The sequence below is a fragment of the Paralichthys olivaceus genome, chromosome 15 (genome assembly GCF_024713975.1).
Source record: "Paralichthys olivaceus isolate ysfri-2021 chromosome 15, ASM2471397v2, whole genome shotgun sequence".
NCBI lineage: Eukaryota > Metazoa > Chordata > Actinopteri > Pleuronectiformes > Paralichthyidae > Paralichthys > Paralichthys olivaceus.
Genome location: NC_091107.1, coordinates 19,314,145 through 19,340,371, shown reverse-complemented (window position 1 = coordinate 19,340,371; position 26,227 = coordinate 19,314,145). Strand labels below are relative to the sequence as shown.

Genomic DNA, 26,227 nt, shown 5'->3' with positions numbered 1-26,227 from the left:
TACTGCTGTTACAAATAGTCCTTGCTGGTGGAGATACACCGCTGCATCAGTGTACCATAAATATTCATTAGTGACCTTGTCACCTTGCGACAGACAAAAATATATGCAGACATACACTGATATACGCTCACATACCCTTGGAGCTGTATTTTACACAGACAAGAGCATTTCAACTTTACTGTAAGCCCCACAGTTTGTTTCAGTTTATAACGCCCCAAAACTTGTTTTTTTAATTTGCGAGGTCATTTCAATGCATTAACATTTAGCTCAAACTGGTGCCAAAGTTTTAAATAACTCCAAATAAGTTTTGACATCTTCAGCAAGGATCACAAATCATGATGTCATATTTGCAGATGCTTAAATTCCTGCTTTCATGAAATACACAGATGCCATCCAGATGATTATAACAATACAGCGTCTAAATCAAGTGTGACCATGAACCAAAACTTTAGAGAATACTTGAAAATGTAAGAATGAGTCACTCCTAAAAGCCCAAAGTGGGGCCAATAACTGTTATCACACTAACATAATAGCTGTAAACCCCATTATGTGAGTTATCATGTTAGTTACTGCAAATGCTCGAACGGAGACAAAATGCAAACTTGACATATTTAAATGTAATGCAATTCAAGTGAATAGGAAAGAAACAGCAGCATATGGAGCAATGAAAAGCCTCAAAATATTCAAATCCAAGATGCATATTTTACAGAGAGACTAAGAACTAGCTGCTACATTTTTATGACCAAACATCTCCAGGCAGCTCGCACCCAGAACACAGGACTACATTTGTCCTGATACCATACAACAGTTAATACAACACGGCACCTCTTGACGCAAAGTGACCAGTGAAGCGAGAGGTAAAAAAAACAAAAAAAAAAGGTGCAGCATTACTTGAAAAAGATTTAACTGTGCTGAACCCTGTGACTGAAATCTAACTGAAATCTTTCATATATGCTCAAAAGCTCAAAGCTCAGCTATATTTACCATGCACACTTTACTGGACATACGATAGGATCACTACAATCCTCAACATGCAATAGAAGGATAAGATATGTTGAACTCACCACTGAGTGTTTCTTGTTCAGGTGCTTCTTCTTCCTCTTGCCTTGTGTGTGTGCCAGGCGGGGGTTGTTCTCCTGGTCTGAAAGCTGGTGGTGATGGTGATTGTTCTTGCAGGTCTCCAGGCTCAGGCCGTTGGGGACCCTGGCAGGCTTTTTCTTATGCAGGGGCCCTGCCTGGTTGTCACTGCACTCCTGGGGCTTCAGTGTCATGTTTTTCTACAAAGGAAAAAGCACATGAGAAAGCTTTGATTACAACCAAAACAAACACATGATCATAATGTATATATAGTACACATCAACCACGCAGCTGACACTGGAGGACTCTGCAACCATACATTCAGTTGAAATAACTGTTTCAATGAGTTTTAATACCTGAGAAAAGCTGACCATGAACATGCTCGGGGTTAGAGAGGAAATTTCAAAAAGACTAGCAAGATACTGGCTGGTATCACAAGATCCACTTTTTTTAAATATATGATAACAAAAAGTGGATCATTTTTTAGAACTTTTTAGAAAGAGTGAAATGGGACCACAACAGGATTTCCAAACATTGAGGATGAAGGGCAGTAGGGCATTAGAATGCCACAAACCAGTTCAAATTATTGATTGAACTCTAGTGGATACTAAAGAAATTGAAGTCTCTTTTGAAAATGAGAAGCAGAAGATTTAATTGTATCAGCTGTCTTTAAAAGGTCATTGAGAGAGAATTTAGAAATTTACTGAATTAATAACCTGGTGTACCTTACTGCACAATAAAATAAGCTGGAACGACCTCTCATATTTCTCTGCACAAGAGGCCTCACCTGAATGAGGAGGCTGCTGGATAAGAGAACTTATGGTTCTAAAAGGGTCCTGAGGAGTGTCAAGTATGCATTCTTGTCTTTAACAGTGCCATTAAGCATTCTATAAAAAATCTTTCAAATGTTCAGAATGAACTCTCAATTTAGTAATTCACCCTAAGGCCTATACGCCTCCGCTCTTTTGGAAATGTATGTATTCGGTTAGTAATCAAGGGCAAAGTTTTGTCAAAGTAACCCCGGGCAATTTGGAGAGAAGCTTTAGTGTCAAGTGTTGCATAAATCCCAAGGTTCATCTAATGGATTTTAGGTCAAGAGGGTCAAGTAACTAAGTCGGAAACAGATAACAGACGTTCTCAGCTGTCTGGGGTGTTATTGTATTAAAACATAGATAGTGTATGACATGGAACAATAAAAATAACAGCAGTATGATTGGAGACATACATTCATAAAGCAATTTACAGATTAATACAATTATTGACAATAAATAAATAAATGACACCTGATGACAAAGTCTTCAGTGTCACAATTGATCAGTAAAGAATTCAAGCAAGAACTGCTGAAATGTGAAGAAAAGGAAGAGAGAGACCAACAAGAGCGAGTTCAGGGTAGTGGAGTGTAATATGGAAAAGTGGGGTCACCAGGGCTAGGAGGTGTGTTAACTCAGCAGATTGCTGAAGTGAACCAAACTGACACCAACAGTAAAGGAGTTCTCTTTCTACTGGACTTTTCACTGTAGATGAATAACAAAGCCTTAGGGATATCATTGGTCCCCACATAAAGAATGATCTTCTCCAAGTCTCAGTGAGCTTGTATAATTAATTCTACTGGTTATGTCCTGAACCCTGGGAACAAACTGTGGTCCAGGGCTGAATGCAGGACTTTTACTTGTAGTGGAGTAAATTTACCTCATGGTATTTCTACTTCTACGTAGTAAAGTAAAATACCTGATGATGTCTTCTGCTTCCAGAAACATTTTTTGGACATTTCTATTTTACTCTTTCACTTCAGTGTGAGGGAAATCCACCTCAGTCCAGTTACTTCTTCAGGAGTTGGGTTACATGTATTCAGTGGAGCAGTAAGAATTCTAGAAACAAAACAAAAATGGCGATCCAGAGGTCAGAGGTGTGTGTCCACTGTCCAATCACACTCCAATCTAATCACAACCCCGAGACCACAACCCTGTGTAACCATAATCTACACACAGATGTGGCCAGTTGCTTCTGAGCAATGAGTGCTTTAAATGTTGGTGTTAAAAATCTGAAATTTCCCTTTTTCTTACAAACACTTCAACAACAACTAGAAAACGTTTGTACCAAAGCGTGTCTCAAAAACGAGGTCCAAACCGATCCATGGATTTAGAGAACCATTTACAGACCTAGTGTTCAGCAGTAGGTGAGTGGGACTAAGCACAAATTGTGCCTCAGTAAAAATGTATCCCACATTTCAGGCGGGGAGAGGGTAAGGGAGCAGGTGGGCCAAAATGCAGAACCAAAATGTTTGTAACAGAAAGTGCACCTTTATTTTCAGGCAGAGCGAACGTAACAAAAGAAATCCTCAAGAACTCACAAATTGCTCTCAGGCAAAACAGGGGAGCAACACAGGAAAAGACTTGAAGCACTGACACTTACAGGGGACGTGGCGAGAGGTGACACAACACATGAACATGACAACAGCATCCAATGACGATGAACCGACAAAGACATGGAGGAGCACAGAGACTCAAATACACACTGAACTGATGAGTGACTGCAGACAGGTGGCACAGGACGAACAGGTGAGCCTGACGACGGCAGGAAGTCTACGGGGGAAAACACACCAGGAGCAGGGACTACAAAATAAAACAGGAAACAGAGAAACACTGAGAGGAACTCGGGGTGAAGCGCAGGGTGGAACATAGAAAGAGGAACACAGAGATGAACACAGCGAGGCAGACAGGAGAAGCACAGGGTGGAACACAGAGAGGGACACAGAAAGGAGCAGAGTGGGACAAAAGCGAGGGACACAGAGGGGACAGAGAGCAAACTTTAAACATGAATTCAAAACGTAACAAAAACACAGTTTAAACTTGAAATGAAAACTCTCTTTATATAAGAGGACAAAAAATACAATAAACATGACACCACAGCCCAGAGCCCACAGCAAACCATAACCACAGTGTGCCTCAGAGTTAGTGTGTAGTATATACTGGGAATTAAGTCTACACAGTTTTTCCACATAATAATAACAGAGAAGGAAATCCACCATATCTCAAGCACCAGAAGGTTAGTCACTGATGGACCACCTTGAAGCAACCTTAGTGTGCCTGTCGAGAATGACTCTACCAGCGTTACAGATATGCAGTGCTGTCAGGAGGATGAGTTTAATGAGTGTGCAACTGACACTGACTCACCAAACCATTTCTAAAGCTCCCCATTCACACAGAGAAAAAACAAGTGCATGCATCAACTAATCTCATTTGCCTTTTCCGCACACACTCATCCAAGGCAAATAATGCAACATGACATGCATTGTCAGAGCACAGAATAAGTGACAAAGTTATGATGGGGCTGAGAGAGGTTCCATTGTGTCTGCCTTGCCTCATGCTTCTAAGCCTCCAAACCAACTGATTGCCCAGAATAAATCATGCACAATATATTTTGTCTGCTCACTGAACAATAGCAAGAACAAATTCTCATTTTAGCACCTTATGACACTGAAAGGCAAGAAACTGCTCAATATGGCTCACTCTCCACTGGCTTTCATTACTCATTTAGTAGAAATGCCTGTCTGTGGTCCCCATGACAGGTATTATCTGGCAGGTAGATATTCAAAGTCAATTTTTATTTTTTAACTCAAAGAATTAAAGATTGTACAATGTATCACATTCAATGTGAGATAAAACCATGATACTTTCAAATATGAAATCAACATTAATGTTCTTGACAAATCTGAAATACTGACTTCAGTGTAACTGCACACATTAGCTTGGCTGAAGTATCTCTCCCTGGAAATTCAAAAAATACCTTCAGAACGCAGTATTGAGAGGCAGGGACACGCCTGAAGCAACCATGTCTGGGGACATGGAGGAGCAGCAGAGGATGGGGGACGTTTCCGATGATTTGGTGGTTTAGTTTCAGCATAGATTTGAAAGTGTGCACATTCCCACTCATAAGCGCTCGCTGGTTGGTTGTGATGGCTGCCCACCTTTAATTAGAGGGTGATCGCTTTTTTAAAATATAAATAAATGTCATGACGTAGTGAGGTCCCAAATGGTTGACTTTACATAAGCGTTGGTCCTGAAAGGTTCACCAAGGCACACTGGGTGCAGATGTGTTTTATATTTGTGAATACATGTGATAATAAAACCAGCAATCAATTAAAAGTCCCACTTTACCAAAACATGTTAAGGTTATTGTTACTTCACTTAGATGTTTGATCTTCACTGCATGGTGTGTGTGCAGAGTTTCACAGTACAAGGCTATTTTCATTTTCAACTGTGGCGGGTGTAAAGTTTCTCTGTGCTCACCCCAAAACTATACCATGAAAATTATTTGCATATTCACAGAATCTGGATTTTCAAATGAGGAAGAATTACATCATGTTTTAAGAAAGAAACAAACATGAGACCAATTATTATTCAAAAAATGTTTATACACTGTTTTGTTTTGAAGTAACACGTCTTCATGGTTTCACTGTTAGTCAGAAAGTAAACATGTGTGCTTCTGATCTGGATCTGGACAAGTTGTAAACTATTTAATGTCGGCACTTTCTTAATATAAATATATACCTAGAACAAATATTTTCCTTTTTGTCAACTGTTCATTTACAGGAGAAATTTGAAGCAGCTCCTCTTGAAAATACTCCATCCACGAGCTTTGTTGGCAGTAATTGTAAAACACAAGGTCTCTGCTGCTACTTTCACAATGAAGGAAGGACTGAATGAAACAATGGGAAACTCTGCTTGGCAAAAACATTAATGCTCTTCAAAAATAATAATCTGAAATGAGTCAATGCATAAAGATGGTGAATTGAAGAGACAGAGCGAAGCCAACGGATGATTCCAGGAGGGATAAGGTAATCACTGCATCAGTTGAGGTAATGGGATACATCTTATCCAATCAAACAATTGTCTGGTGTGTTTTATGCTCAGAGTAGTAAAAACACCTGCTTACTTTGAGTGAAATAATCGGTGCAATTGCACAATAACGTCATTTAGTTCTTTCTTGGGATTTATTTGATGTTGCTTTTGGCTGAGTCCTTAAGACAACCATCACCTCGTTTTTATTCTTCATAGAGGGTTTTATTTCATAATTTCATCCTGCTTGGCTCTGTTGGTACCTCATTCTCTAATCATTCTGCTTTGTCTTGTGTTTGAATGCAACGCTGGAAAATCTCCCTTACCCCCCCAGTTCATGTGCCGAGCACTCTGTACTTATAAGCCTCAGTCTTTAAGAGAGATCCTGCTCTACCGCTGTTAGAGACCTCATTATGCTAGCTTTGATTGTCTACACTGAACCAAACAAAAGATATAATAAAGCCACCCCTGTGTGTGGTTTCAGATAGAATGCAGATGTGTTATGAAACACATCGGTGGTGCCTACTCCACCATGATAGTTCTCCTATATAAACCGATGTCGATCCTACTCTGTGAATACATCCCGGAAATGCCCTCCACTTCGTGTTCGTAACTTTAATCAGAACAGAGAATAACAGGAGAATAATAATGATAGCAGAAAACAGGAACAGAGTGATGATGACAGACCTAAAAGAAGAGGGAGCAACACTCGATCACACCAGGGGTTTCATAAATATAGTTCTACATGATATTACTGCATTCAGCACCGGTGTCAAAGTACAGCTGCACTCTCACACACACTCACACACAAATCTCTACAGTGTTCAGACCGACTGAACAATAATTGGAGATCTAATGGATGCTAATAAAGATTGTACAATCTCTCCTTGTGGGGTACTCTAGGACAACAGCCTATATTAGCTTCATCCACTTAGTTAGGTTGAACAGTGAATTGTCATTCTTTAGAGAGTCCTCGACCTGATTATCACGTTTTCAGTAGGTGTGAAATAGCATTAAGTGTCTGCTGTGACAAATTGCAGGGTAATACACTGCTGCTGTTTGTGGAGATGGAACCAATTACAGTTGTGTTTACAGCGGCAGAAGTTTCAAACCAAGGTGAAACTAATACAAACATATGAAGTCATTGAGCCGGTTCCTACTGCAAACCTCAGGACCTTGTTAGGGGGCATTAGTAGGGTGATCATAAGATTCTGTAGACGTATATTAAAGCTTTACACTTTGCATTTAACAAAAATCTAATCGAAACTTCTGCACTTTCCGAATTTCTTCATCAATATTCATCTAAAAGGAAACGCTAGAAATGTCTAGTATTGTCACTTTTCTCAGAGCTCTTGTGTTTGTACAAGCAAATGTGCCTTTGGGGATACACTGTTTCTTTATTTTAATGAGAATTGGTAACTGTAGAGGACTGTAAATAACATAGACAAAATGTTGTGAATGTAACTCAAGGACATTTAGGGATGGTGATGACAGTAGAAACAGATAAAATGAGCATTTAAAATCAGTAAAATAAGAAAACTACAGTTGGCACATTGTGGTTGTGTGCTTCCGCCCACCAGTACAGTTTCCATGTGCATATTTCCCCCCAAAAATTGATAACAATTTAATGAAATACGGGCAGTTTTAATATATCAAATTCACAGGAACATGAGGTCACTGTGACCTCGAACTTGGACTACCAAATCTAATTAATTCATCTTTGAGTCTAAATTAATGTTTGGACCAAATTTGAAGAAATTCTTAACTTATCACGTTCATGAAAAACATACATGTACATTGTGAGGCCACCATGACCTTTGACCTTTGCCTCCAAAATGTAAAGTGATTTAATACTTAAGTACAAGTGAATGTTTGTGCAAAATGTGAAAGAATTCCTTGATAGAGATATCACCTTCACAAGGCAAATATTTTACTTCGTGAGGTCACTGTGACCTTGATCATCAGGTCATCCTTGAGTCCAAGTTAATATTTGTGCCAAATCTGAGGAAATTCCTTAAAGGCATTCTTGAAATATCGTGTTCACGAGATTGGGACGCTGGACGGACAACCCAATAAAAAAATGCCTCAGATCCCTGGCTGTCGCAGGCACAGAAGCTTTTAAAAAACAATTAGTCTGAAACTCATATTTTGTTCATATTCTGGTTGCTGCTCTAGTCATCATTACCCAAGTTAGATGTAGGGACACACCAATGTCATAACTTGACCACCAGTCTTACTATGTTTTTTATGGACATAATTCCCATGCTGGACATTATTGCAGACAATGTAAAGTCTCTGTATGGGATTTAATTTAATAGGCTAACCCCATTATTACAAAAATATAAGATAAGATAAATTACATTTGTGTGTTATGATAAACAAACTACTGTATCACTGTCTTATGTTCCAGGTGACTTTCTACTAAATATTTTTTTTAAGATTAAGCTGGAATAACGAAAATTTAGCAATGAGGTCAGATATGGAAAAGTACTGTTTGACCAACCGTAGCATAAACTTGAAAAATGACTTACATCTAGCACTACTTTATGGATTTTAACAACTAGTAGGATAATGACAAATCCAACACTTTGTTGCGAAACAATTCTGAGCACTTCTGACGTACAACTTTCTTAGTCTTTTTCTTTGAAGAACAGACAATGCAACAGCAAAAGTAACTTTTATCTGCCTACAGAGCTGTGTTACAGTGGCTAAAGCTTTAGTGTGGCCTCCACAATACAACAAAGCAACCCGGAGAACACACTGCCTAATGCATCTGTGCAAAACAACGTTGAAAAAACACAAAAACACACTCGAATTCAGTCCATGTCAGGAATGCAACAGTCCCTGAACCACATGAATATACATGTGCACTTCAGCACCGGCCTTTTCACTGAGCTTTTTGTTTGTAGAACTCAAGTTGAGTGTTTCTTCATCAAGCAAGCAAGAAAAAAAGACAAAAACACCAGCTCTTGCATAGAGACAAAAAAGAACAAGCTAAAAACTAACAAAACACTCAAGCTTTATTTAAAACCAGAGTTTCCAAGTCGGTGAGCAAGTATTTGAGAAAATCACTTAATGCTTGTTAATCTGAATTGATTGAAATTAATTCCAGCTAACCAATTGTAAATGTACAAATGTTAAATTGTGAGTTTAGGGTTAACGCTTAGGAAGTCTCTATGGTTTTGCTACACAAACACAATCTAGCCACAAATAATGTGTGTCCCACAAAATCCATCATCACTTCACCCGAGTCCTTCTGAAGTTCACATACCCCACAACTACCCATTATTTTACAATAATGTAAAGTACAGTGATTTAAACATACAACATCAACCCAACAACAGCTGTTCTCTGCTGGCCTGAGAAATGGAAAATAAATCATTGTTGGGCTATTTATGACAAAGTAAAATAATTACACTCTTTCAGCTGTTCTGCTTATTATTGCTATTAACAATGCTACTGTAAAAACACATTCAATGAAGAAGGTTTTAAATCATTACAATGTCATTGTGAACCACAGAATGTATAAAGATGGCAGCTCCCAAAAGTGAAGCCAAACCGGAATTGTTCACCTCTTGGTGGCTGGCTGCAGGGGGGTCATCATAAACCCTACATGGACCAAACCATAACGTTAAAGTTCCAATGAAATAAGGTTTGTCAACATATGGTTCCTGACATATCAAGTGGTTACCATCACACTGATGTTCATGTTTCTGGTATTGTTATTTGATGCTAAAAAAACATCATCAGGATTGGACTATACTCCACCATGTACCCACTGCTGTGGTACACAGGGCGGCATAATGTTCAATTGTTTTCATACAAGCTAAGGCTGTTATTTTACAACATGGTCTCTAAATAAGGGGCTTTACTCAGAGATAATAGTGTCTCGCTTTGGCCAAGCCACTAGGAATGGCTTGCAGAGAATTCCCAAAATCCCCTCAACCATAAAACTATTAAACTAATGGAGGGTGAGAAAGCGAGAGGACGGCAGCGTCATGTGGAGAAGACAGATTTATCTCATAATGTCGAAAAACTAGTCTAAACTATACAGTAGGAGACAGACTGTAAACATGAAACTTTTTTCAGCTCAGTTCTTAGTCCAACATTCAGTCTACCTCCTGCTGAGTCTCAGAATAGATGCAACAGTTCACAGAAGAACACAAACACATATAAACACCTGCTGAGCAGTTTCAGGTGTGGATTTGAGTAACGGCAATTTCACAGTGGAGAGATGGGGGTAATAAAGCTTTTGAGGTAGGAAGTAAATTATTCTCCTGACAGATATAAACAACTACAAGATGTTTTTAGTGTCCTTTGCAACAGTAGTGGAGCCTGACAAAGTAGGATCCACACAAAAATTACGCGCGCACACACACACGCACACACAAACACACACCTCGTATAAAGACAGACAAAGACCACTAGCCAATTTCCTGACAATAATCTCATGATGGCAGAGTTTTCTCCCCCATTCCAGTCAGTCAGGTGCATGAAAACAGACAAGGGGGTATCCTGTGTGTGACGATCCGATTTCCTGGTTGTGTCTGGCTATTCAACAAATACAGATTTTCATTCTGGGAGGGAAGACAGGCCCCAAGAGAGCTGGGGTAATGGGAGATCTCAGCGACTATGTTCCCTTTGTGTCTTTTAGTTTTATCAGGCATCATGAGAGAGACATAACAACTGATTTGACCAAATAAAACAAAGCAGTGTGGCCCACACATATTGTATAAAAGACACGGATCAAATGGCTGCACTGTTGCCACAATAATCAGGCTTAGAAAATGAAACATGTCCAGAGTGACATCATAGTGAGGGAGGGTGGAATTATTCCTAAAATACTGTTGCTAAAAGTATCTTATAACATCTTACTCAGCACCAAATGTTCATTTATTGTGTTTGTATTTGTGACAGTGCAGACATGTACATGTTTGTGTGCACACATGTGTCTCCAGTACGCGTCCTAACAGGAGGGGAATCAGGCGTTCTGCAGAGATGCCAGCGGAGTACAAGACTTAATGAAAAGCAAACATATTCAGCGTGAGCCACAAGAAACCACAACATTTACCCTGATTAAATAAACATGAGGAACAGAGATACAGCCTGTCAGCCTGGCTTTTTTCATGGTAATCACAGAGTAAGCAGAGCAGGCAGAGCGGCCCTTTATGGCTGCAGAAAGAAGTAAACCAACAGAGTTTGAGTTGCTTACTAAATCAGGGCACTGTATTTATGTGAAACTTCATACACAGACAACAGCTGGCAGGTCATCTGTTGTGTTGAGAAGAATATGAGTAAAAGGATTTCAGTGGAAAGCAAACAAAAGCCTGATAACATGCACACTGGCCATGTGGTGACAACCTGAATAAGCAAATCATACTGTGAAACAAGATAAAGTGCAGACGGTGCTGATCAAATGATGAAAACAACAAGGAAGAAAACAATGTGCTGAAAATGATCCCAACCCAAGCAGCATCGTTGGATGGATTTCAACCTTTGAAGCAGCCTTAAATAAATTACACCTAATTGCTGACAGATGTAAAAGCAAACTAACCATTAGCTTTAACAGGCAGAGGGATTGTTTACAGTGACAATATTGGGTCCGAGCTGTTATTGAATTCTGTCGTTGAGCATTTTTTAAGATAATTTACTCTCTGCAGAATGAGTTTATTGATTAAGTGGTCTAACCAACAAATCAATCATTTAAAAAAAAAATCATTTTATGACCGGGCATATTCAGTTATTCTGTTATGAGCAAAACAATGCATCAGAAAAATGACATAATACCAGCTGATATGAGCCTTTCACAGACATAACTATGTCAATATAGAGATATGCTGATATCAATATATATCATTAGTTTGGCGACATGGCTCTGATGGAAATTAATTTGAATGTGGCTTGGAAAATACATGTTAAAATTAAAAACAATATGTCAAGACATGTATTCTTATGCAGGGCTCCAGACTGACTTTTACAGTGGTCGCAGCATTTTCACTTTCTCATCTACGGCTGGGCATCGCCACTCAATTTGATTGCAATTCACAAGGTTTCAGATCAATTCTAATTTCCAATTCAATGTGTGTGTGTTCTAACACATGATCACATGTATTTAGTTATTAGTTGATGGTGTCAGATAATGAATCAGGATTGTTCCTGTTGCTTTAACCCTGATGTACTGGCTCTGCGCGCAAATATTCCCAACCACTAAATGTGCCTAAAGCTGTGTAGACTACAGCAAAAAGCACAGTGTAATTCTCTATGGATGCTTGCGAATACATTTTTGTTCATCACCTTAAAAGATTGTAAAGATCCTGCAGATGATTCTATATAGTGGATATATCTTAAGCCAGTATATTGCAGTAATAATTTGAGCTACATTAAATATTATTATCTACATGGTGATAAACTGTTCTTGTCCCTGAGGAGATGGAAACACATATCAATTTTACATAAATAACTTCAAATGAAACTTTATCAGCCATCTGTAGTGGTTTACATCTCTTGTTAATGCACTCAGCCGTGGCTGGCACCATTATAAACACACATCTCTCAGTGAAAGCACCATGTCTGATGCATCACCAATGAAAATATATTAAAGAGTACAACAAATCCCTCATGGACATTTTTCTTCCCACAATGTGCTGGGTCCAACTACAGTCAAACATGTTCAAGAAATAAACCTGCTGTGCCCGGTTTGCAACCAGATTTAGAAGACAGCCAGGAGCACTGGCTCCCTCACATTTTTGCCAAATGCACACAGAATAGAGGAAATCCTCCTCGCTACACTGCTTGTTTTCAGCTCACTACCAATAGACACGCTTTCCACACAGTGACAGAAAAAACAGTCTGTGAGAAGTGAAGCAGTGGAGACTGATTCTCTTTAAAACTCCAGCAAAGGCTTTTAAGAGGGAAGCCAAAGGGATTAATAGCTGGAAGGAAGATAACAAAGAGCTGATAGCAGGAAACAAGTATAAATCAAGCATTCATGACCGAGTGAGGGTGGCACGTAATGAAAGCTATAGTAGTAGTATACTGAGAGAAATGTTGGTACTGTTACCTGGATTGAGTTTGCTTTAAACAAGGGTCCAAATGTCAGGTCAGAGTCATCATGCTTGTCAGTTAAAGTACAATTCATACTCTGAACTGTACTTTAAAGAAAATCTTAACTAAAGGTCCACTTACATGCTTGTTCCTGAGAGCTTTTGTCAGCAGGTTCAGGTGCTCAGATATTACACATAATTTTCTGAAGCACACTTTTTTGTCAAGATAATGACAAATTACACAGCCGCTGAGTTTCTCCAGGGAACCATTCCATTTTAATGTCTGAGCCACCAGAGCCATTTGATCAATCTATAAAAAATGTAAGAAAGATTTGTTTCCTTGAGTGCTGGGGAATCATAACAACAACCAGGAGAGGCACATTGCCATGGATCCAGACCCAGGTGACAGCCTTGTTGAAGCATACTGAGAAGGTTTTATTGCCAGAAGGGGGCAATGTTCCGAGTTGGACTCGAGGTGGTCATCAGGGCCCCCTGGTGTTTGTGTAACTGGCGAAAAGGAAAGCATTTAAACTGGCAGAAGGAGCACGACCACTTAAGGGCTCACTGTGTCTGCAATGAAAAGCAGATAGTCACAGCAACAATGGTAAGAGAGTAAACAAAGGAAGCAGAATGAAGATTTATTGCAGCAAAAAAACAATGTTGAATTATTGTGCCAGTTGAAAAGACAAGTATGCTGTGATTTATTCAACACTGAACAGAGTACACCTCATTTCAGTAAGCATTGTACTAGGTACACGTGACTAAAGACAACGCAGTCTGAGGCTACATCCATACTACTACATTTAGAACTACATTTGAAAACTAAAACGATCAATGTCCACACAAGCGTTTTGACTCTGAATCAGTTTCGATCCGTGTCCATACTAACACACCTGAAAATGCTTATCATGAGTCCACAGTTGAAGAAAGAGCTAGGCTACCGAAGAATAATATCTGGTGTTGTACACATGTCGGCAGTTGTGTTATTGTAAAATTTTTTATTTAACATCACAACAGCTGTTAACAAAGACAATAGGGTTAGCAATGCTAGTAATTCATTATCCGTATTGCGTTCTACACTGGAAGCCGAGGCTGATGTCAGTTGTACTTCTGTCATGACTGAAAAGACCCACACAGCAAGCAGCTGAGTGTCTACAACATTGTTTCTCATCTCTCTTAAAACAACATACCATAGTGTAACCTTGAAGAATGAAGAGTTTATTAAAGGAACTTTAGATGAGACTGCTTAGACTGTTTTAGTTGGATGTACCTAATAATAATTAAGTGTACACCTAATAAGAAGAAGAAGTAGAAGAAAAACAAAATGGTTCCAGAAACAACCACTTTAACCTGCTTACATTTAAAACTAATGTCATATACAGAATAGAAAACAGTCTCATAAAGGTGGGTAAAAAGGGTGATTTTCATTTCCTCTCTGGTGTTTTCCGAGACTATTTGCTGTCCATTGCTCTGTAAAAAAACAACTTTGTTTTCTGTGTTTTTGAGAGCACTGGAGTCAGAATAACCACCGCAGTCTGAAAAACAGGCGTCTCCTGGGATTTTGGGAGAAGAGAAACAGAAATGCTTGATTTCGCTCCGGCTGTGGCCTTGCAGCAACAGCTCTCACTCCCTCTTATTTCTCTCTTTTCCCCTCCACCTCTATGATTCATAGCAGAAAATTGACACAGGGAGGGAGTGAATAGCGGGTGATGCTCAAGTCTTCCTTTCCTCAATGAGCTTCTCTCCTGCTCTCTGCCAAAACCAGAGCGCTGTCAGGCACTGAAGCAATGTTTCTTAGAAATAGAAACTTATAGCAGTTGGTTTAATTTGATGTTTTTTTTTATCCCTGCACTACACTGGTGCTCAGTTAATAACATCTGAACAAAGAGCCCTCCTTCATGTGCTCTCCAGCCAAGAAAGGGTGGTCAGATTAGTCCAGCAGGCTTGCACAAGGCACCAGTTTTAACTACCGTAACACTCATGTCTTCATGCTCAGACGATCAACTCTACACATGATCACACCTTTGGTTGCATTCAAACATTTGCTGTAATCCATAGAGAGCTGCCATGGAAAACTGAGCCTGTGGGAACCCTGAGGAGTCAACATGCTGAAAAACGACTGTGGTTAAATCCTATGGCTCTGCATTCCGTGCGATCATTCCTCTGCTCTCCAGACCAATGACGTGATGTTCCTTTTGGGACACCGGGGCTTCAGACAGAACGGTGCAGGTTGCTTAGCAACTGGGTACAGAAAGAAGATCATTAAATTTCTCTGATGTTCATTCAGTCCTACGTTATGTATCAGAGAACTTGTTGCTCCAACCTGCAGTGAATATAAATCTTTCCTCGGATGAACTCGGGTGTCTCAAAATTTTAGTGCAGAAGGTAGTGATGGTTGGGTCATTTAGCAACAATAATAAATAATGTTAGAAGAGTAAGTGGATTTGAGGCACTGAGAGGGCAGCAAAAAAACAAACCAAATAGTGTCTGTTATTCAGCTTTTAAAACTAATGTAACACATTTTATCTATCTTACTTACTGCAATTAAGTGTAGAGCGCTCATGCCATGTTTACATTTGAGGCCATCTGAGGTTAAAATTTCATCGTAACTATATCTCACTTCCTTCCAGATGAAAATGGAGATATATGTATAAATGTTATATACCTCATCTTAGTTAACATCAAGTCAAATCAATGGAACATGATGTGTTTGTGCAAGTGAGCTTTAATTCTGCTAAACAGACTGAGTCCAGGCGGCTACTCACCAGAGAGTCCACACCTGGACTATTTATAGCACACAGACATTAGAGTTAACAGTGTAACAAGAGACCAAAGACTTGACCCTCCACTGGTAATTAGAAGCCTAGTTAAAGCTCACCATCTCCACAACCAGACAAAGACAGTGTGGGAGAGAGAATGAGCCAGAAAACCCTTCAAGAACTCCTCAGCTATAGTTTCACATTACGCATCTCTTGTGAGTCAAGTGAAATCCAAGGCACTTTCTGGCTCTAGAACTGTTGCCATGCTGCAGCTAAGCTTGTGTTATGTTCTCTGTCTCCATGCAAAAATTAATTCCAAGTTCTCAACAGGTACTGTAAGCCATGCATAAAGAATAGTCGGTGAGGCAATGGTAGCAATAAGCTTTACTATGACAGCTTTCTATGCACAACTAAAGGACAGATTAAGACCAAATGAATGGAGTTGACACAGTACTGATTCCAGCCACAATTTGAACCCAGATTGGGTGAAAGATTTGTCAGCAGAGGTGAAGCTGGAGCCTGTCATGGTTCAGGACTTCTTTTTCAGGAGAAACCAATTGTTTCTTTTCCAGAAACGAAATAAATTCAGCAATTCTGTCCACTTGACCTCATAAATCTAGGAACAATCTGACATTTTCTCATAAATTAGTCCTGACTTGACTAACAAGCCCCTTAACTGCTAAGCAAGCTCAAATCTAGAAGTTCAAATGACAGTATAGGCAGTCAGTGAAGGTGGAGACTAAAGGCACTTTCAGTGCTCTCCATATCAGCCATTAAATTGGACAATTATGCCCAAGAAGTATTGCTACATACTGATACTATGCTGAAATGCATTGTCAGATTTTCTATTAAGGCCAGCTACTGCCAGCACTATCTTTCTACAAAGGGAGAGAGATAGAGTATACACCGTAATACTACTGTTCCTTATCCATTGAACTATAATGTCAATATGACAATTAACAAAATTAGTCAAAACTCTAGATGTGAGTCACAGTCTTTGTGGCTACTCTAGCCTCTTAACATGGAGCCATAATGAAAACCAAGACATTCCTCAACCATGACACACACTGAACACAAGCTTTAAGTTTTGGGTATAAGAGTGTAAAGGTTGTGCAAAAGCCTTTGCCATAATTCATGGATTTTACAACATACAACATCCATTACCAATTTAACATGGCTGGTTTATGTTTATGTATGCTGGTCATGGTGTCAGTGGTTGTGAGGTAACTACAGGAGCAAAGGGTAAGGGCTGGAATTTTAGAAGCATTTTTTAAATTTGTGCTTCCTCTCTCCCCAACCAACTCCCAATTTCATGACAGAAAACACACAATCATAATGAATTCCATCATACAACATGACTTCAATATAGATAGAGGACCACACAATGGATGAGCTGAACAAGGACTGGCTACCAGGATAATACGATTTCTAGCCTGGATGAGGAGAATGTGTTTGGCACATTGAGAAATGGGAGATTATCAGGTCTGTCTTCAGTGGGTGAATGAGATTATGATGACACATCAGCATGTTTGATACATGCAGGAGGTCAGCTGATTCTACAGAGCTCTCCAGCCAAAGGGACAACAGGGTGCTGATCCAAGGCTTAGGCCAGAAATAATGGTGTAGTCTTAATATACATATATACATTTATGCACTCTAACAGATTATTTCAAAATAAAACTGCCTGACAATTGTTTATGTCTGGTTTTGGGATCTCCAGACACCAGACTATAGCTCATGTCTGGCAATAAAACAACTTAGAGAAAAGTAAGTGCACTTGAACGTGACATTTGCCAGAAGTACTTTTCTATTCCCTCGATTAACCTCTCCGTTACTTTAAATAAACTCTATACTAGACTGGCTGCTTTAAAGTCTATTACATTATCATCCTGCTGTATTCCTTACAGCTTCCTTCATCTTTACTTAATCAGCTTTATTAAATTCAATCCTGTAACACATGATGAATCTAACTATATTAAAAATCTCTCACTGACTTACTCTGGCCATCCTTCTGTGTAAACTTTCAGTGCAAACATGAACTCAGTTGAGAAAAGGATCAGGCATTAAAAAAAAAAGTCATTACTACCAATTAAACAAGCTGTGAAAATATAGTACATCCACACTGTCACTAATGGATTTCTTACACCGTGGTCTAATCAAAAAGAAAATCCTGTAACAGCAGTACAGACTGGAATGCTTTAAAACACTTGTGTGCCTGGGATCCAGATGTAACAGGACATACAAGCAGGCAACAACACGAGCATTCACTGCAAGCATCTGGCGACCCAAGACTAATGTTAATAATATGCTTTATCTTTTGTGTTTAGAACAAACACATTCAGAGTCTATTTGTACTTTGCTCTTGTGAAGTGCTTTCATTTCCATTTTAAAAGGGACATATCCTTTTCTTTATTTATCTGGTAAATATGCACAGTGTTGTACATCCATATTAACATTTCAAAAGTGCATCTGGTGGTAGCGTAACAGTGTGTGAGTAGTAGAGGATGGTGTCCATTCAGAAGATCAGTGGGTTGTAGCTATGCTCCCAAAGACTGTTTGCCAAGCACCAATATAACCAAAGAGAAGGAGATGATACTGAGGTGACTACTTGGTGTTTGTGGTGCAAGATGCAAACTGTGTATTTGTGAGAGGGCATGTGACTTGGATTTTATTTAGTTAGAAAAGATGGAGATTGTTTCTGACAGTTTTTTTTACTATTCTATTTACTGTGACATTTCTTAGTATAGCCAATACAAATTATTTTAATGGAGCAGCATTCCCAGAGCTAAATTGGAAAATGCCAGAGTTATGCCAAGTTATGGCTGTCTGCTGAGCATAGTCTGCTGGGCCACCCAGCATGATTTCTTCTGGTGCTGCCACACTAGACACTAGCACAATATAGCATCTCCATCTTGTCTACCAGTCTTGACCATTCGTCAAGGCTAAAATGAAATGTTGATGTAAAGTGACATCATAGTAATAGCTCTATAATACACCTACTGCTGCTACTTGGACACGTCTTCAGTGATGGACCTGGGGTCATAGGGTGTTTCGGGTATTTAACCATCAGACACCCTCGCCCAGGCGACCCAGCCGGGGTTGATCAGTCCCCGACTTGTGCCCAAGTGGCTACACCACAGATCCCCCCCCAGATCCACAACCATCTTGATGCTTTTTTCGGCTGCCTCCAGGATGTTCTTTGTGGCTCTTTTGTGCCGGAGTTTCTGTGTCTTCAGTAGAGAGTGGCTAGCAAAGCCCAGGCACTTTGACTGGCTTGCAGCAGGTTCTCCAGTTATTGCTTCTGCATTATTCGTCAAGATCTGAGTACTATCTATGGCCATTTTCAAGGCAAACCCTATGAAAAAACATACCTGGCAGTAGACGCTACGCTGCTTAACTGCGTCCGGTGGGACAGGCACACAACCGTGTCACTCAGCAGAACAGTGTCGCAGCCGTTTTGCATCCACTGTGCCCCGGTGATTTTGGTGATTTAGGTTGTTTGTTTGTCTTTCATTTGCATGAGAGCAGTAAGCAAAAACAAGAGGAGTGTGAAAGCCATCTGACTCTGGAAATCTGGAACACATCTGCAGTTTCCCTACAAAAAGCAAAGTGAAAAGAAAAGCGCAGTGGCCCACAATATTTAATTACACAATTACCAGCATTTTATTGTTTAAATAAAGTTTAATCGATGACCATAAGGTCTTTGAAAATGGTTCAGCAGGATCACTGCACAGCAGCTGTTCACCAAGGCTTACAAGAGGGATATGAATATAAAATGCATTCACACTATGCTTGCAAATTACAATGGAGATCAAGCATAACTGCTTGGTATTCACCACCTACACTTTCTCATCCACCCCTGCTCCCTCCGAAATGAATCCAAATAAATGTTACTTCCCAAGGTATCAAAAGCGATTACAAAGAGGAAATCAGAAACAAATTGAGGTTGTTCATGGAAGGCAACATCTTTTGAGTTTTTAATCGGTAAACTCTAAAAGAAAATTCATCTGTGTAGTTTAATACTGCTCTTGATTCGTCCTGCTGTCATCATCAAATAAAACATGAGTTACGAACATAAACGTCCGTCTGCCTAATTTTAGTTTTAAGATAATTTCTTATTGAGATTAGGTGAAAATTAAAGTTGTATATCAAAGGCACATGAGATTGTCACAAACGGACAAAAGACGCATCCAGGGGTTTTCAGCATCCATCTATTTCTGCAAAGACATTTCTCACTCACTCACTTTGAACTGACCTGACAGCAGCAGCTGTGCATTGTAATCATGTTAGTATTGTTATTAAAGAGGAACTCCTGATTTTACATAAAGCAATTTATGATGAGAATTACAACTCAACCTGTGTAAACTTTTCAATATTGTCTTCAGTGGCTCTGAAAGTAGCTGCCAGCAGACGTCTACAGACATTCTGACAACAGTGTGTTGGCATGTTTGAAGTTGTGAGATGTCGCCGCTGTCAGAAATTCCTGATATCTATATTCATTTGAATTTTCCCAGGTGGTTGGTTATTCTGGAAAATCTAGCAATAGCAATGCAATTTATACATCCCACCCTCTCCTATCATCCCTCCCCAAAACACAATGCATTCACTGCCTGACAACTTGTAAATGCTGAAATTGCAGTGACTCGCTCACTAACATCTGACTATCGCCTCTGCTTCAGTGGTGTGTCTCTACCCGGCTGAAGACTCTGGTCATGCACAGTAAGTGCATGGGCAGGGTGTGTGCATGCAGGCTGATTGGTTAGATGGAGCGGTAAGCAAGCCAATGATTGTTGGTCTTTTTCACAGATCATAAATTTAAACAAATAAGATAACAACCTTTTAACATTATGATGTGAATGTGGCAAAATAAATCATGTACATAAAGGGAATGTATCCCTGAAGGGAGCCTGGATGGGACATGGATTTCCTCTTTTGGAGAAAAGCTACAGTCTGCTCACTTTCCACTTCCTGACTCAATTAGGAAAGCCTACATGTGACAACATTCTAAACCTAAAAGCAAGATAAGCTTATTCTCCATATGATTCCAAGCATGATAAAAGTCATGGAGGCTCTTGTTACTTGAGAGATTAAGTATTTTTGAGAGATATGGACCAACCATAAAGCATGTATATTTAGTCAAATGCAAATGAATCCTGCAGGTAAGACATCCTGAATATGATGTACATGATTTTACACAACATGAAATGAAGCATAAAATCAGTTTTTCAGACCTTGAGGTAAAAAACCCATTGTGCCTTTAAAGCTGCACATACAGCTGCTCTCAAGTCTTATAGCTGGGTTTTCCCCCTCACTCTGACTTCAGCCCTACTAAGGTTAGCAGATGTGAACATTAGTCAACAGTCTGTATAATTATGTTATCTCAGCCAGCACAGTGTTCTAGGCCCTGGGGACTGCGTTCAGGCTGAGCCTTTTTTTCCCGTAAGCATGACAATCCAACAGAATGCACCCACCAAAGCACAAGATGCATCTGCCAAACATCTTCTAATGGATTGACATGTCATGTGTCTTTCTTAGTAAAATAGAAATATGCTGCAAATTACTGCTTAAGCAATTCCATATTATCATTCATTAAATGAAAATCAAAACACTCAGCACTGATTTAATGAGGAGAAAAACTGAGCAACTAATAAAGTACATTTGTGTTAATATTCACAGACAACAGCTACCAAAGTTTCTTTTAATTAGCATGAGAAAAATATTATAATGACTAGGGGTCATAACAGTACATATGGCAGAACCAAAAAACATTCGCTATGGACCTTTCACTTCGGTACACACGTTACTGAACGAATGCAGTCCACGTGCGGAATTTATCTGTGTGCATGTGGGTCTCAAATTCTGAAGTTCAGCTTTAGCCAACAGGATGAGCTGTAGGCTCGTGGTCAAAGAGACCGCAGACAACCTGGAGATTGAAGACCCTCCCTCGTCATTCAAGTCCGCTGTGTGAGAACACTTCAGTGTCCCAGTCACTATAATGACGACAGACAAAGACAACTGGATCGTACAAAAGCAGACATTATAGATGTATAGCTGGTAGCACATCAAACATGCAGACTCGTTTGAAACGGCATCACCGCAGTGATGTCCCACTAACATTAGTGGAAAGAAAACAAGTTCAGTGCGAACTTAGCTCCCAGCGGCATTAACGCTGCCGCTTGCAAATAATTCAGACTGTGTCAAAGCAATAACGAGCGACAAAGGGTTTTTATAGCAGCGGACATGTGACCGTTCTCTGTTGTTGAGAACACAGGGTTCAAACACACACTGAAAGTAATCGAGCCACGTTACAAAGTTCCCTCTCATCCGCATTTCAGCCAGCAAGTCACACCAGCCCTTTATGAAGCTCTGTCCCTAGAGTGAGAGTGTTCTCCACAGCGGAGACATTGATAGTACCAGCAGGGCATCAAACCCTCTGCAAAGAATGACGACAGGTTAATAAAGGGGAAAAAAAGAAAATACATATATTTAATAATGATAATTATATAAGAAATTACAATAACAGTGCAGTTTAAATACAGTTAATTGTCTACATGGTGCACCTTACTGTACATATATTTTACTATTTATTTGAGAGAATTTTTACTTTGTTATTTTACTTTTGTAAAATGTACTTATCCACAGCCATAGCTTACCAGGGTTGATTAAAAATAAATAAAAAATCTGTTTAACGTTTTCTATTCCTTGTTTCCTCTGTACCAAAAACTGTGACCTCAAAACTGAGGTTCATAAGGAACTCTGATTTTGTTTACCATTACACCTAGTGAGGACACACACTCCCCCACTTTCCTTGACCATTACTGAGCTTTATCAATTATTTTGACAAGGTTTGCAGAGTCAGGAATGTGTGGTGTATTTATATCTCCACCGACAGTCTGAAAATATCTAGAAATGAGAGAGTGTTTGTGTGAGCGAGATGAAAAGATGACAAAAAGAACAAAGACTGAGACAGCCCAGCTATGTTAGACTAAGAGGAATAATAGCCGTTTATTCTCTCAAGGCGATTTGAGGCTTAACATAGCATATAGTATTGTAACTATTTCAAAACCCCAACCAAATTCATTTTTGAAATAAAATGACTGTAAGGATCAGTGAGGATTAAAGATGCACTTCAGCTTATCTCCGACAGACCTATACACACAATGTGAGCGTTTATTGGATTGGTAATTGCCTTAGTGTCGACTTCTCATATACCCTCATGGTCATACTGTGGAAGAAATCACATTCCTTAACCGCACTGTCATCTCAAATGTTTCAGTACAACATCATGGAGCACACCACACAGCATTCTCAAAGGGAACATAAAACATCCACTTAGTGAATGTCTGGAGCAAACAGCAGAAATTAAAGAAAAAGGCAACACACATGCTTTTATCTTCAGTGGTCTCAGATTGGCTTTATCTTTATCTTGAGTAGACCACAGAGAATTATCGTGGGGGGGAGACCAGTACTCACAAACCACTCAAAGTGCTGCGTGCTCCCTCTGGCTCTACCATGCATGCCTGCATGCTTAATTTCGCTCAAAGCACTAATGTTCATGAGAGTGAGCTCACAGGATAAAGCAAGCTGAGCAGTGGCCAAGGAAATGAAAGCCTTTACAGTTTGCAAGAAACTGCTGGAAAATGCACCACAGGCCTGATAGAAGGTACGCTGGCAGAAAATATGGGTTTTGCAATTATTCTTTCTTTTTTTTTTTTTGCAACCAATATCCTGTTGGATATTCCTCTGTGTCTGCAGGGAAGTGGAATCGGGGACATTTTAAGGTGTGCCGTTTCCTCATTGGAGACTGTCCTGCAGCATCTCTCTGTGGTGGGATGTCCTGTCAGTGGATAGGCAGTGCAGCCAAAGGGCTCTGTGACCTCAATGACAGCCAACTCTGCCCCTCCACCTTCTGTCAAGCTTCCCTGGGGTGACTGCTAAACAGAGATGACAGCTTTCACCATCAGTGAGCTACAATGTGTCAGCCTCGAGAAAAACTTGCCTCCACTACAGTTGGGTTACCAAATTATCAAAGCAATCGCATGCAGCTGATGATGTCAGGGTTTCCTATCTGAGCATAACTAATGGCTTGTCAGGGCACTGATTTCCCCCCATACGTCAGCCAGAAGAGACAGCACTTTCCAGCACTGACACCCTGTCATGGGGAAATCCGTGCCACCTGTCACCTGTCAGACGCCCATTGCACAGAGAAGTCACAGATAGTTTGTGTGTTGAGGAAGCCTGTGCGTGAGAGGAAAGGATACAGTGAGAGGAGGAAACTGTCAAGCAAAGGTGAGAGATAAGTAAGAGCTAAAAGAGTTAAGAGGAAGATGGAGAAGTGGAGCCGTAGAGGCAAGCTATTATCACTGCACTATTGCAATTCAACAAAGGTCTTCAGTGTGGAACCAAGCACATGCTGCTTCCTTTTGTTTCACAGAGCAGCACTTTAATAGAGATAGACTAAGACAGCATGAAGGATTTCGAAAAAAATAATGTTTGCCAACTGTTTTTTTTTACACTTCAAGAGAATGAACATTGTTTGCAGCACAAAACAGACTAAGAAAAAGAAGAGATGAGGGGAATAATTTATGTAAGAGAAAGGGTAAGTATGCAGGACGAACAGAACACATGTCTGAGAACAGAACACAGTGCTTCTGGAGACACTTGACATTTCATGGACAAAGGAACGAGATAAGCAACAGATGAAAGTGCGAAGTGTGTCTGGATCACATGAACTGCTTGGCAAGTGCTGTTTTATTTTAACTGCACTGGTGAAAATATGACACACTAAAGTGCCATGTCATATTTTCTGTCTGTCAATCAACATTGTCAATAAAGCAGCACAACAGGGTTAAGAGCAAGTATCTTAAAAAAGTTTCAGACTGACACAGCTAGCAAACAGCAAATAACAGCTTGCACCCAACTGAGTGGCCACTGGTGTTAGTCTTAAAATAAGGTGTGATCAGGTGCAGTTTTGGCACATTACTTTATCTTGAGGCAGAGGAAGGCAAAAACCAAGTCTGAAGTCAATGGGACAGTATTTCTGTATTATTTTAAGGGCCCATTATCAAGATAGTTACACAAACTGCAGTTTAGTGCACAGAACATCTGCACTCTGCTTGTTACTCACAGATGGTATGTTTGTGTGTTTTCACGCTGTGCAGATCCCTTACCTCGGCACAGAACCGCTGGCAAATGCATCATTATAATGCCATGTGCCGAGGTGCAGGTGCACCTGTTTTTTAAAGAGATGGGAGACGGTACTGTTGTTTGTTTTTGCATGAGGCCCAAAACAAACCCATAATCAATTATCAGACTAAGTGCAACCTTCTTGAATCATTCAACTGATGCAGTAGCCTTTTTTATTGCTGTTAAACTAGCAAAGTGAATTTTGGCATGTGCATTTGAGTTATGACCAAAAACCTGTTAAGTGAATTCAGAGTAACCTTGAGCTTTGGCCGCCAAAATCAGGTTATCCTTTAGCCCAAGCAAACCTTTCTGCCAAATTTGAAGAGATTCCCTGAAGGTGTTCATGAGATTGGGACAGATGGAGAACCTGAAATTATAATGTGTACAGTTACAGCTGTGAAAAAAAAAGAATCGCAATTTTCATGATCCCCTCAGGATTGCACGTGCTAACTATGGTGATCATCAGACTTTTTTCTAGTGCCGCAAATAGGTTGACATTTTTGCTTTTTCATTACCTCAACAACTGCAGAGGAACTGCTATATAATTTAGTACAGATATCCATGGTGCCCGATTAATCAGTGCTAATAAAAATCTCATCATCAACTGCATTGAGTAGAACTCAATAGTAAAAACATGCATTATTGATCTCCACCATGAGTAAAATTTACTATTGGAGGCCACAAAGTTTGGTAAATAACTTCTATCAGGGTGAATTATGACTTCTTTCAAGGACACAATGACACTGTTATGAGATGTGTGAATCACCTCTTTCAATACAGACATTAAAATGGCCCCACAAGTCACAACTGTAGACAAAATTGTCCACTCACAGTGAGGACATCACCAGTGTAGTTATTTAAATGAGCAAGTAGACAGCGAGCATTTCCCAGCGCCATCACTTCGATGACAGAACACAAAATTAATTTGTAAGTATAAGCAGGGCAGAGAATTTACAGCAACTGTTTTGAACATAGCCAGATGTTTGCTGCCATAGCATTGTCGACAGATGAATGATGGAGCCTTTCAAGCAGCACACCCACGCAGTACAACGCTGTCATGTGAAGATCAAAGCTAGTGAAGGGACTGTGAAGGCAGAGAACACTGGAAAGGAGACAAATGGGATGAAGCGCGTTCCTGGAACACGAAAGACTTAAAAGCCAAGTCGCTCAGTTTCATGAAGGAAAAAAAGAAAGCGAAACATTGTCCCTATATGTCAGACATAACAGGATGCACACTAGTAGGTGGAAAAACACACATACTCTGTCATCTCTGTCCCAACTAAGGCTCTGCAGTTTCACAGTGCCTGGCACATCTTGTGTGTGT

General features: G+C 39.9%; 1 protein-coding gene across 13 annotated transcripts in view; it reads right to left on the bottom strand.

Moving 5' to 3' along the window:
* Nucleotides 1-26,227, bottom strand: part of auts2a (activator of transcription and developmental regulator AUTS2 a) — a 285,358-nt gene that overhangs the window by 212,015 nt on the left and 47,116 nt on the right. For 12 of the 13 annotated variants that reach the window (XM_069539833.1, XM_069539832.1, XM_069539831.1 and 9 more), the window contains one exon: nucleotides 1,065-1,277. In XM_069539833.1, the coding sequence (XP_069395934.1) occupies nucleotides 1,065-1,277 (213 nt within the window). Of the gene's footprint in view, nucleotides 1-1,064; nucleotides 1,278-3,489; nucleotides 3,617-26,227 lie in introns of those variants that run through there. The other variant, XM_069539836.1, reaches the window with a different exon arrangement.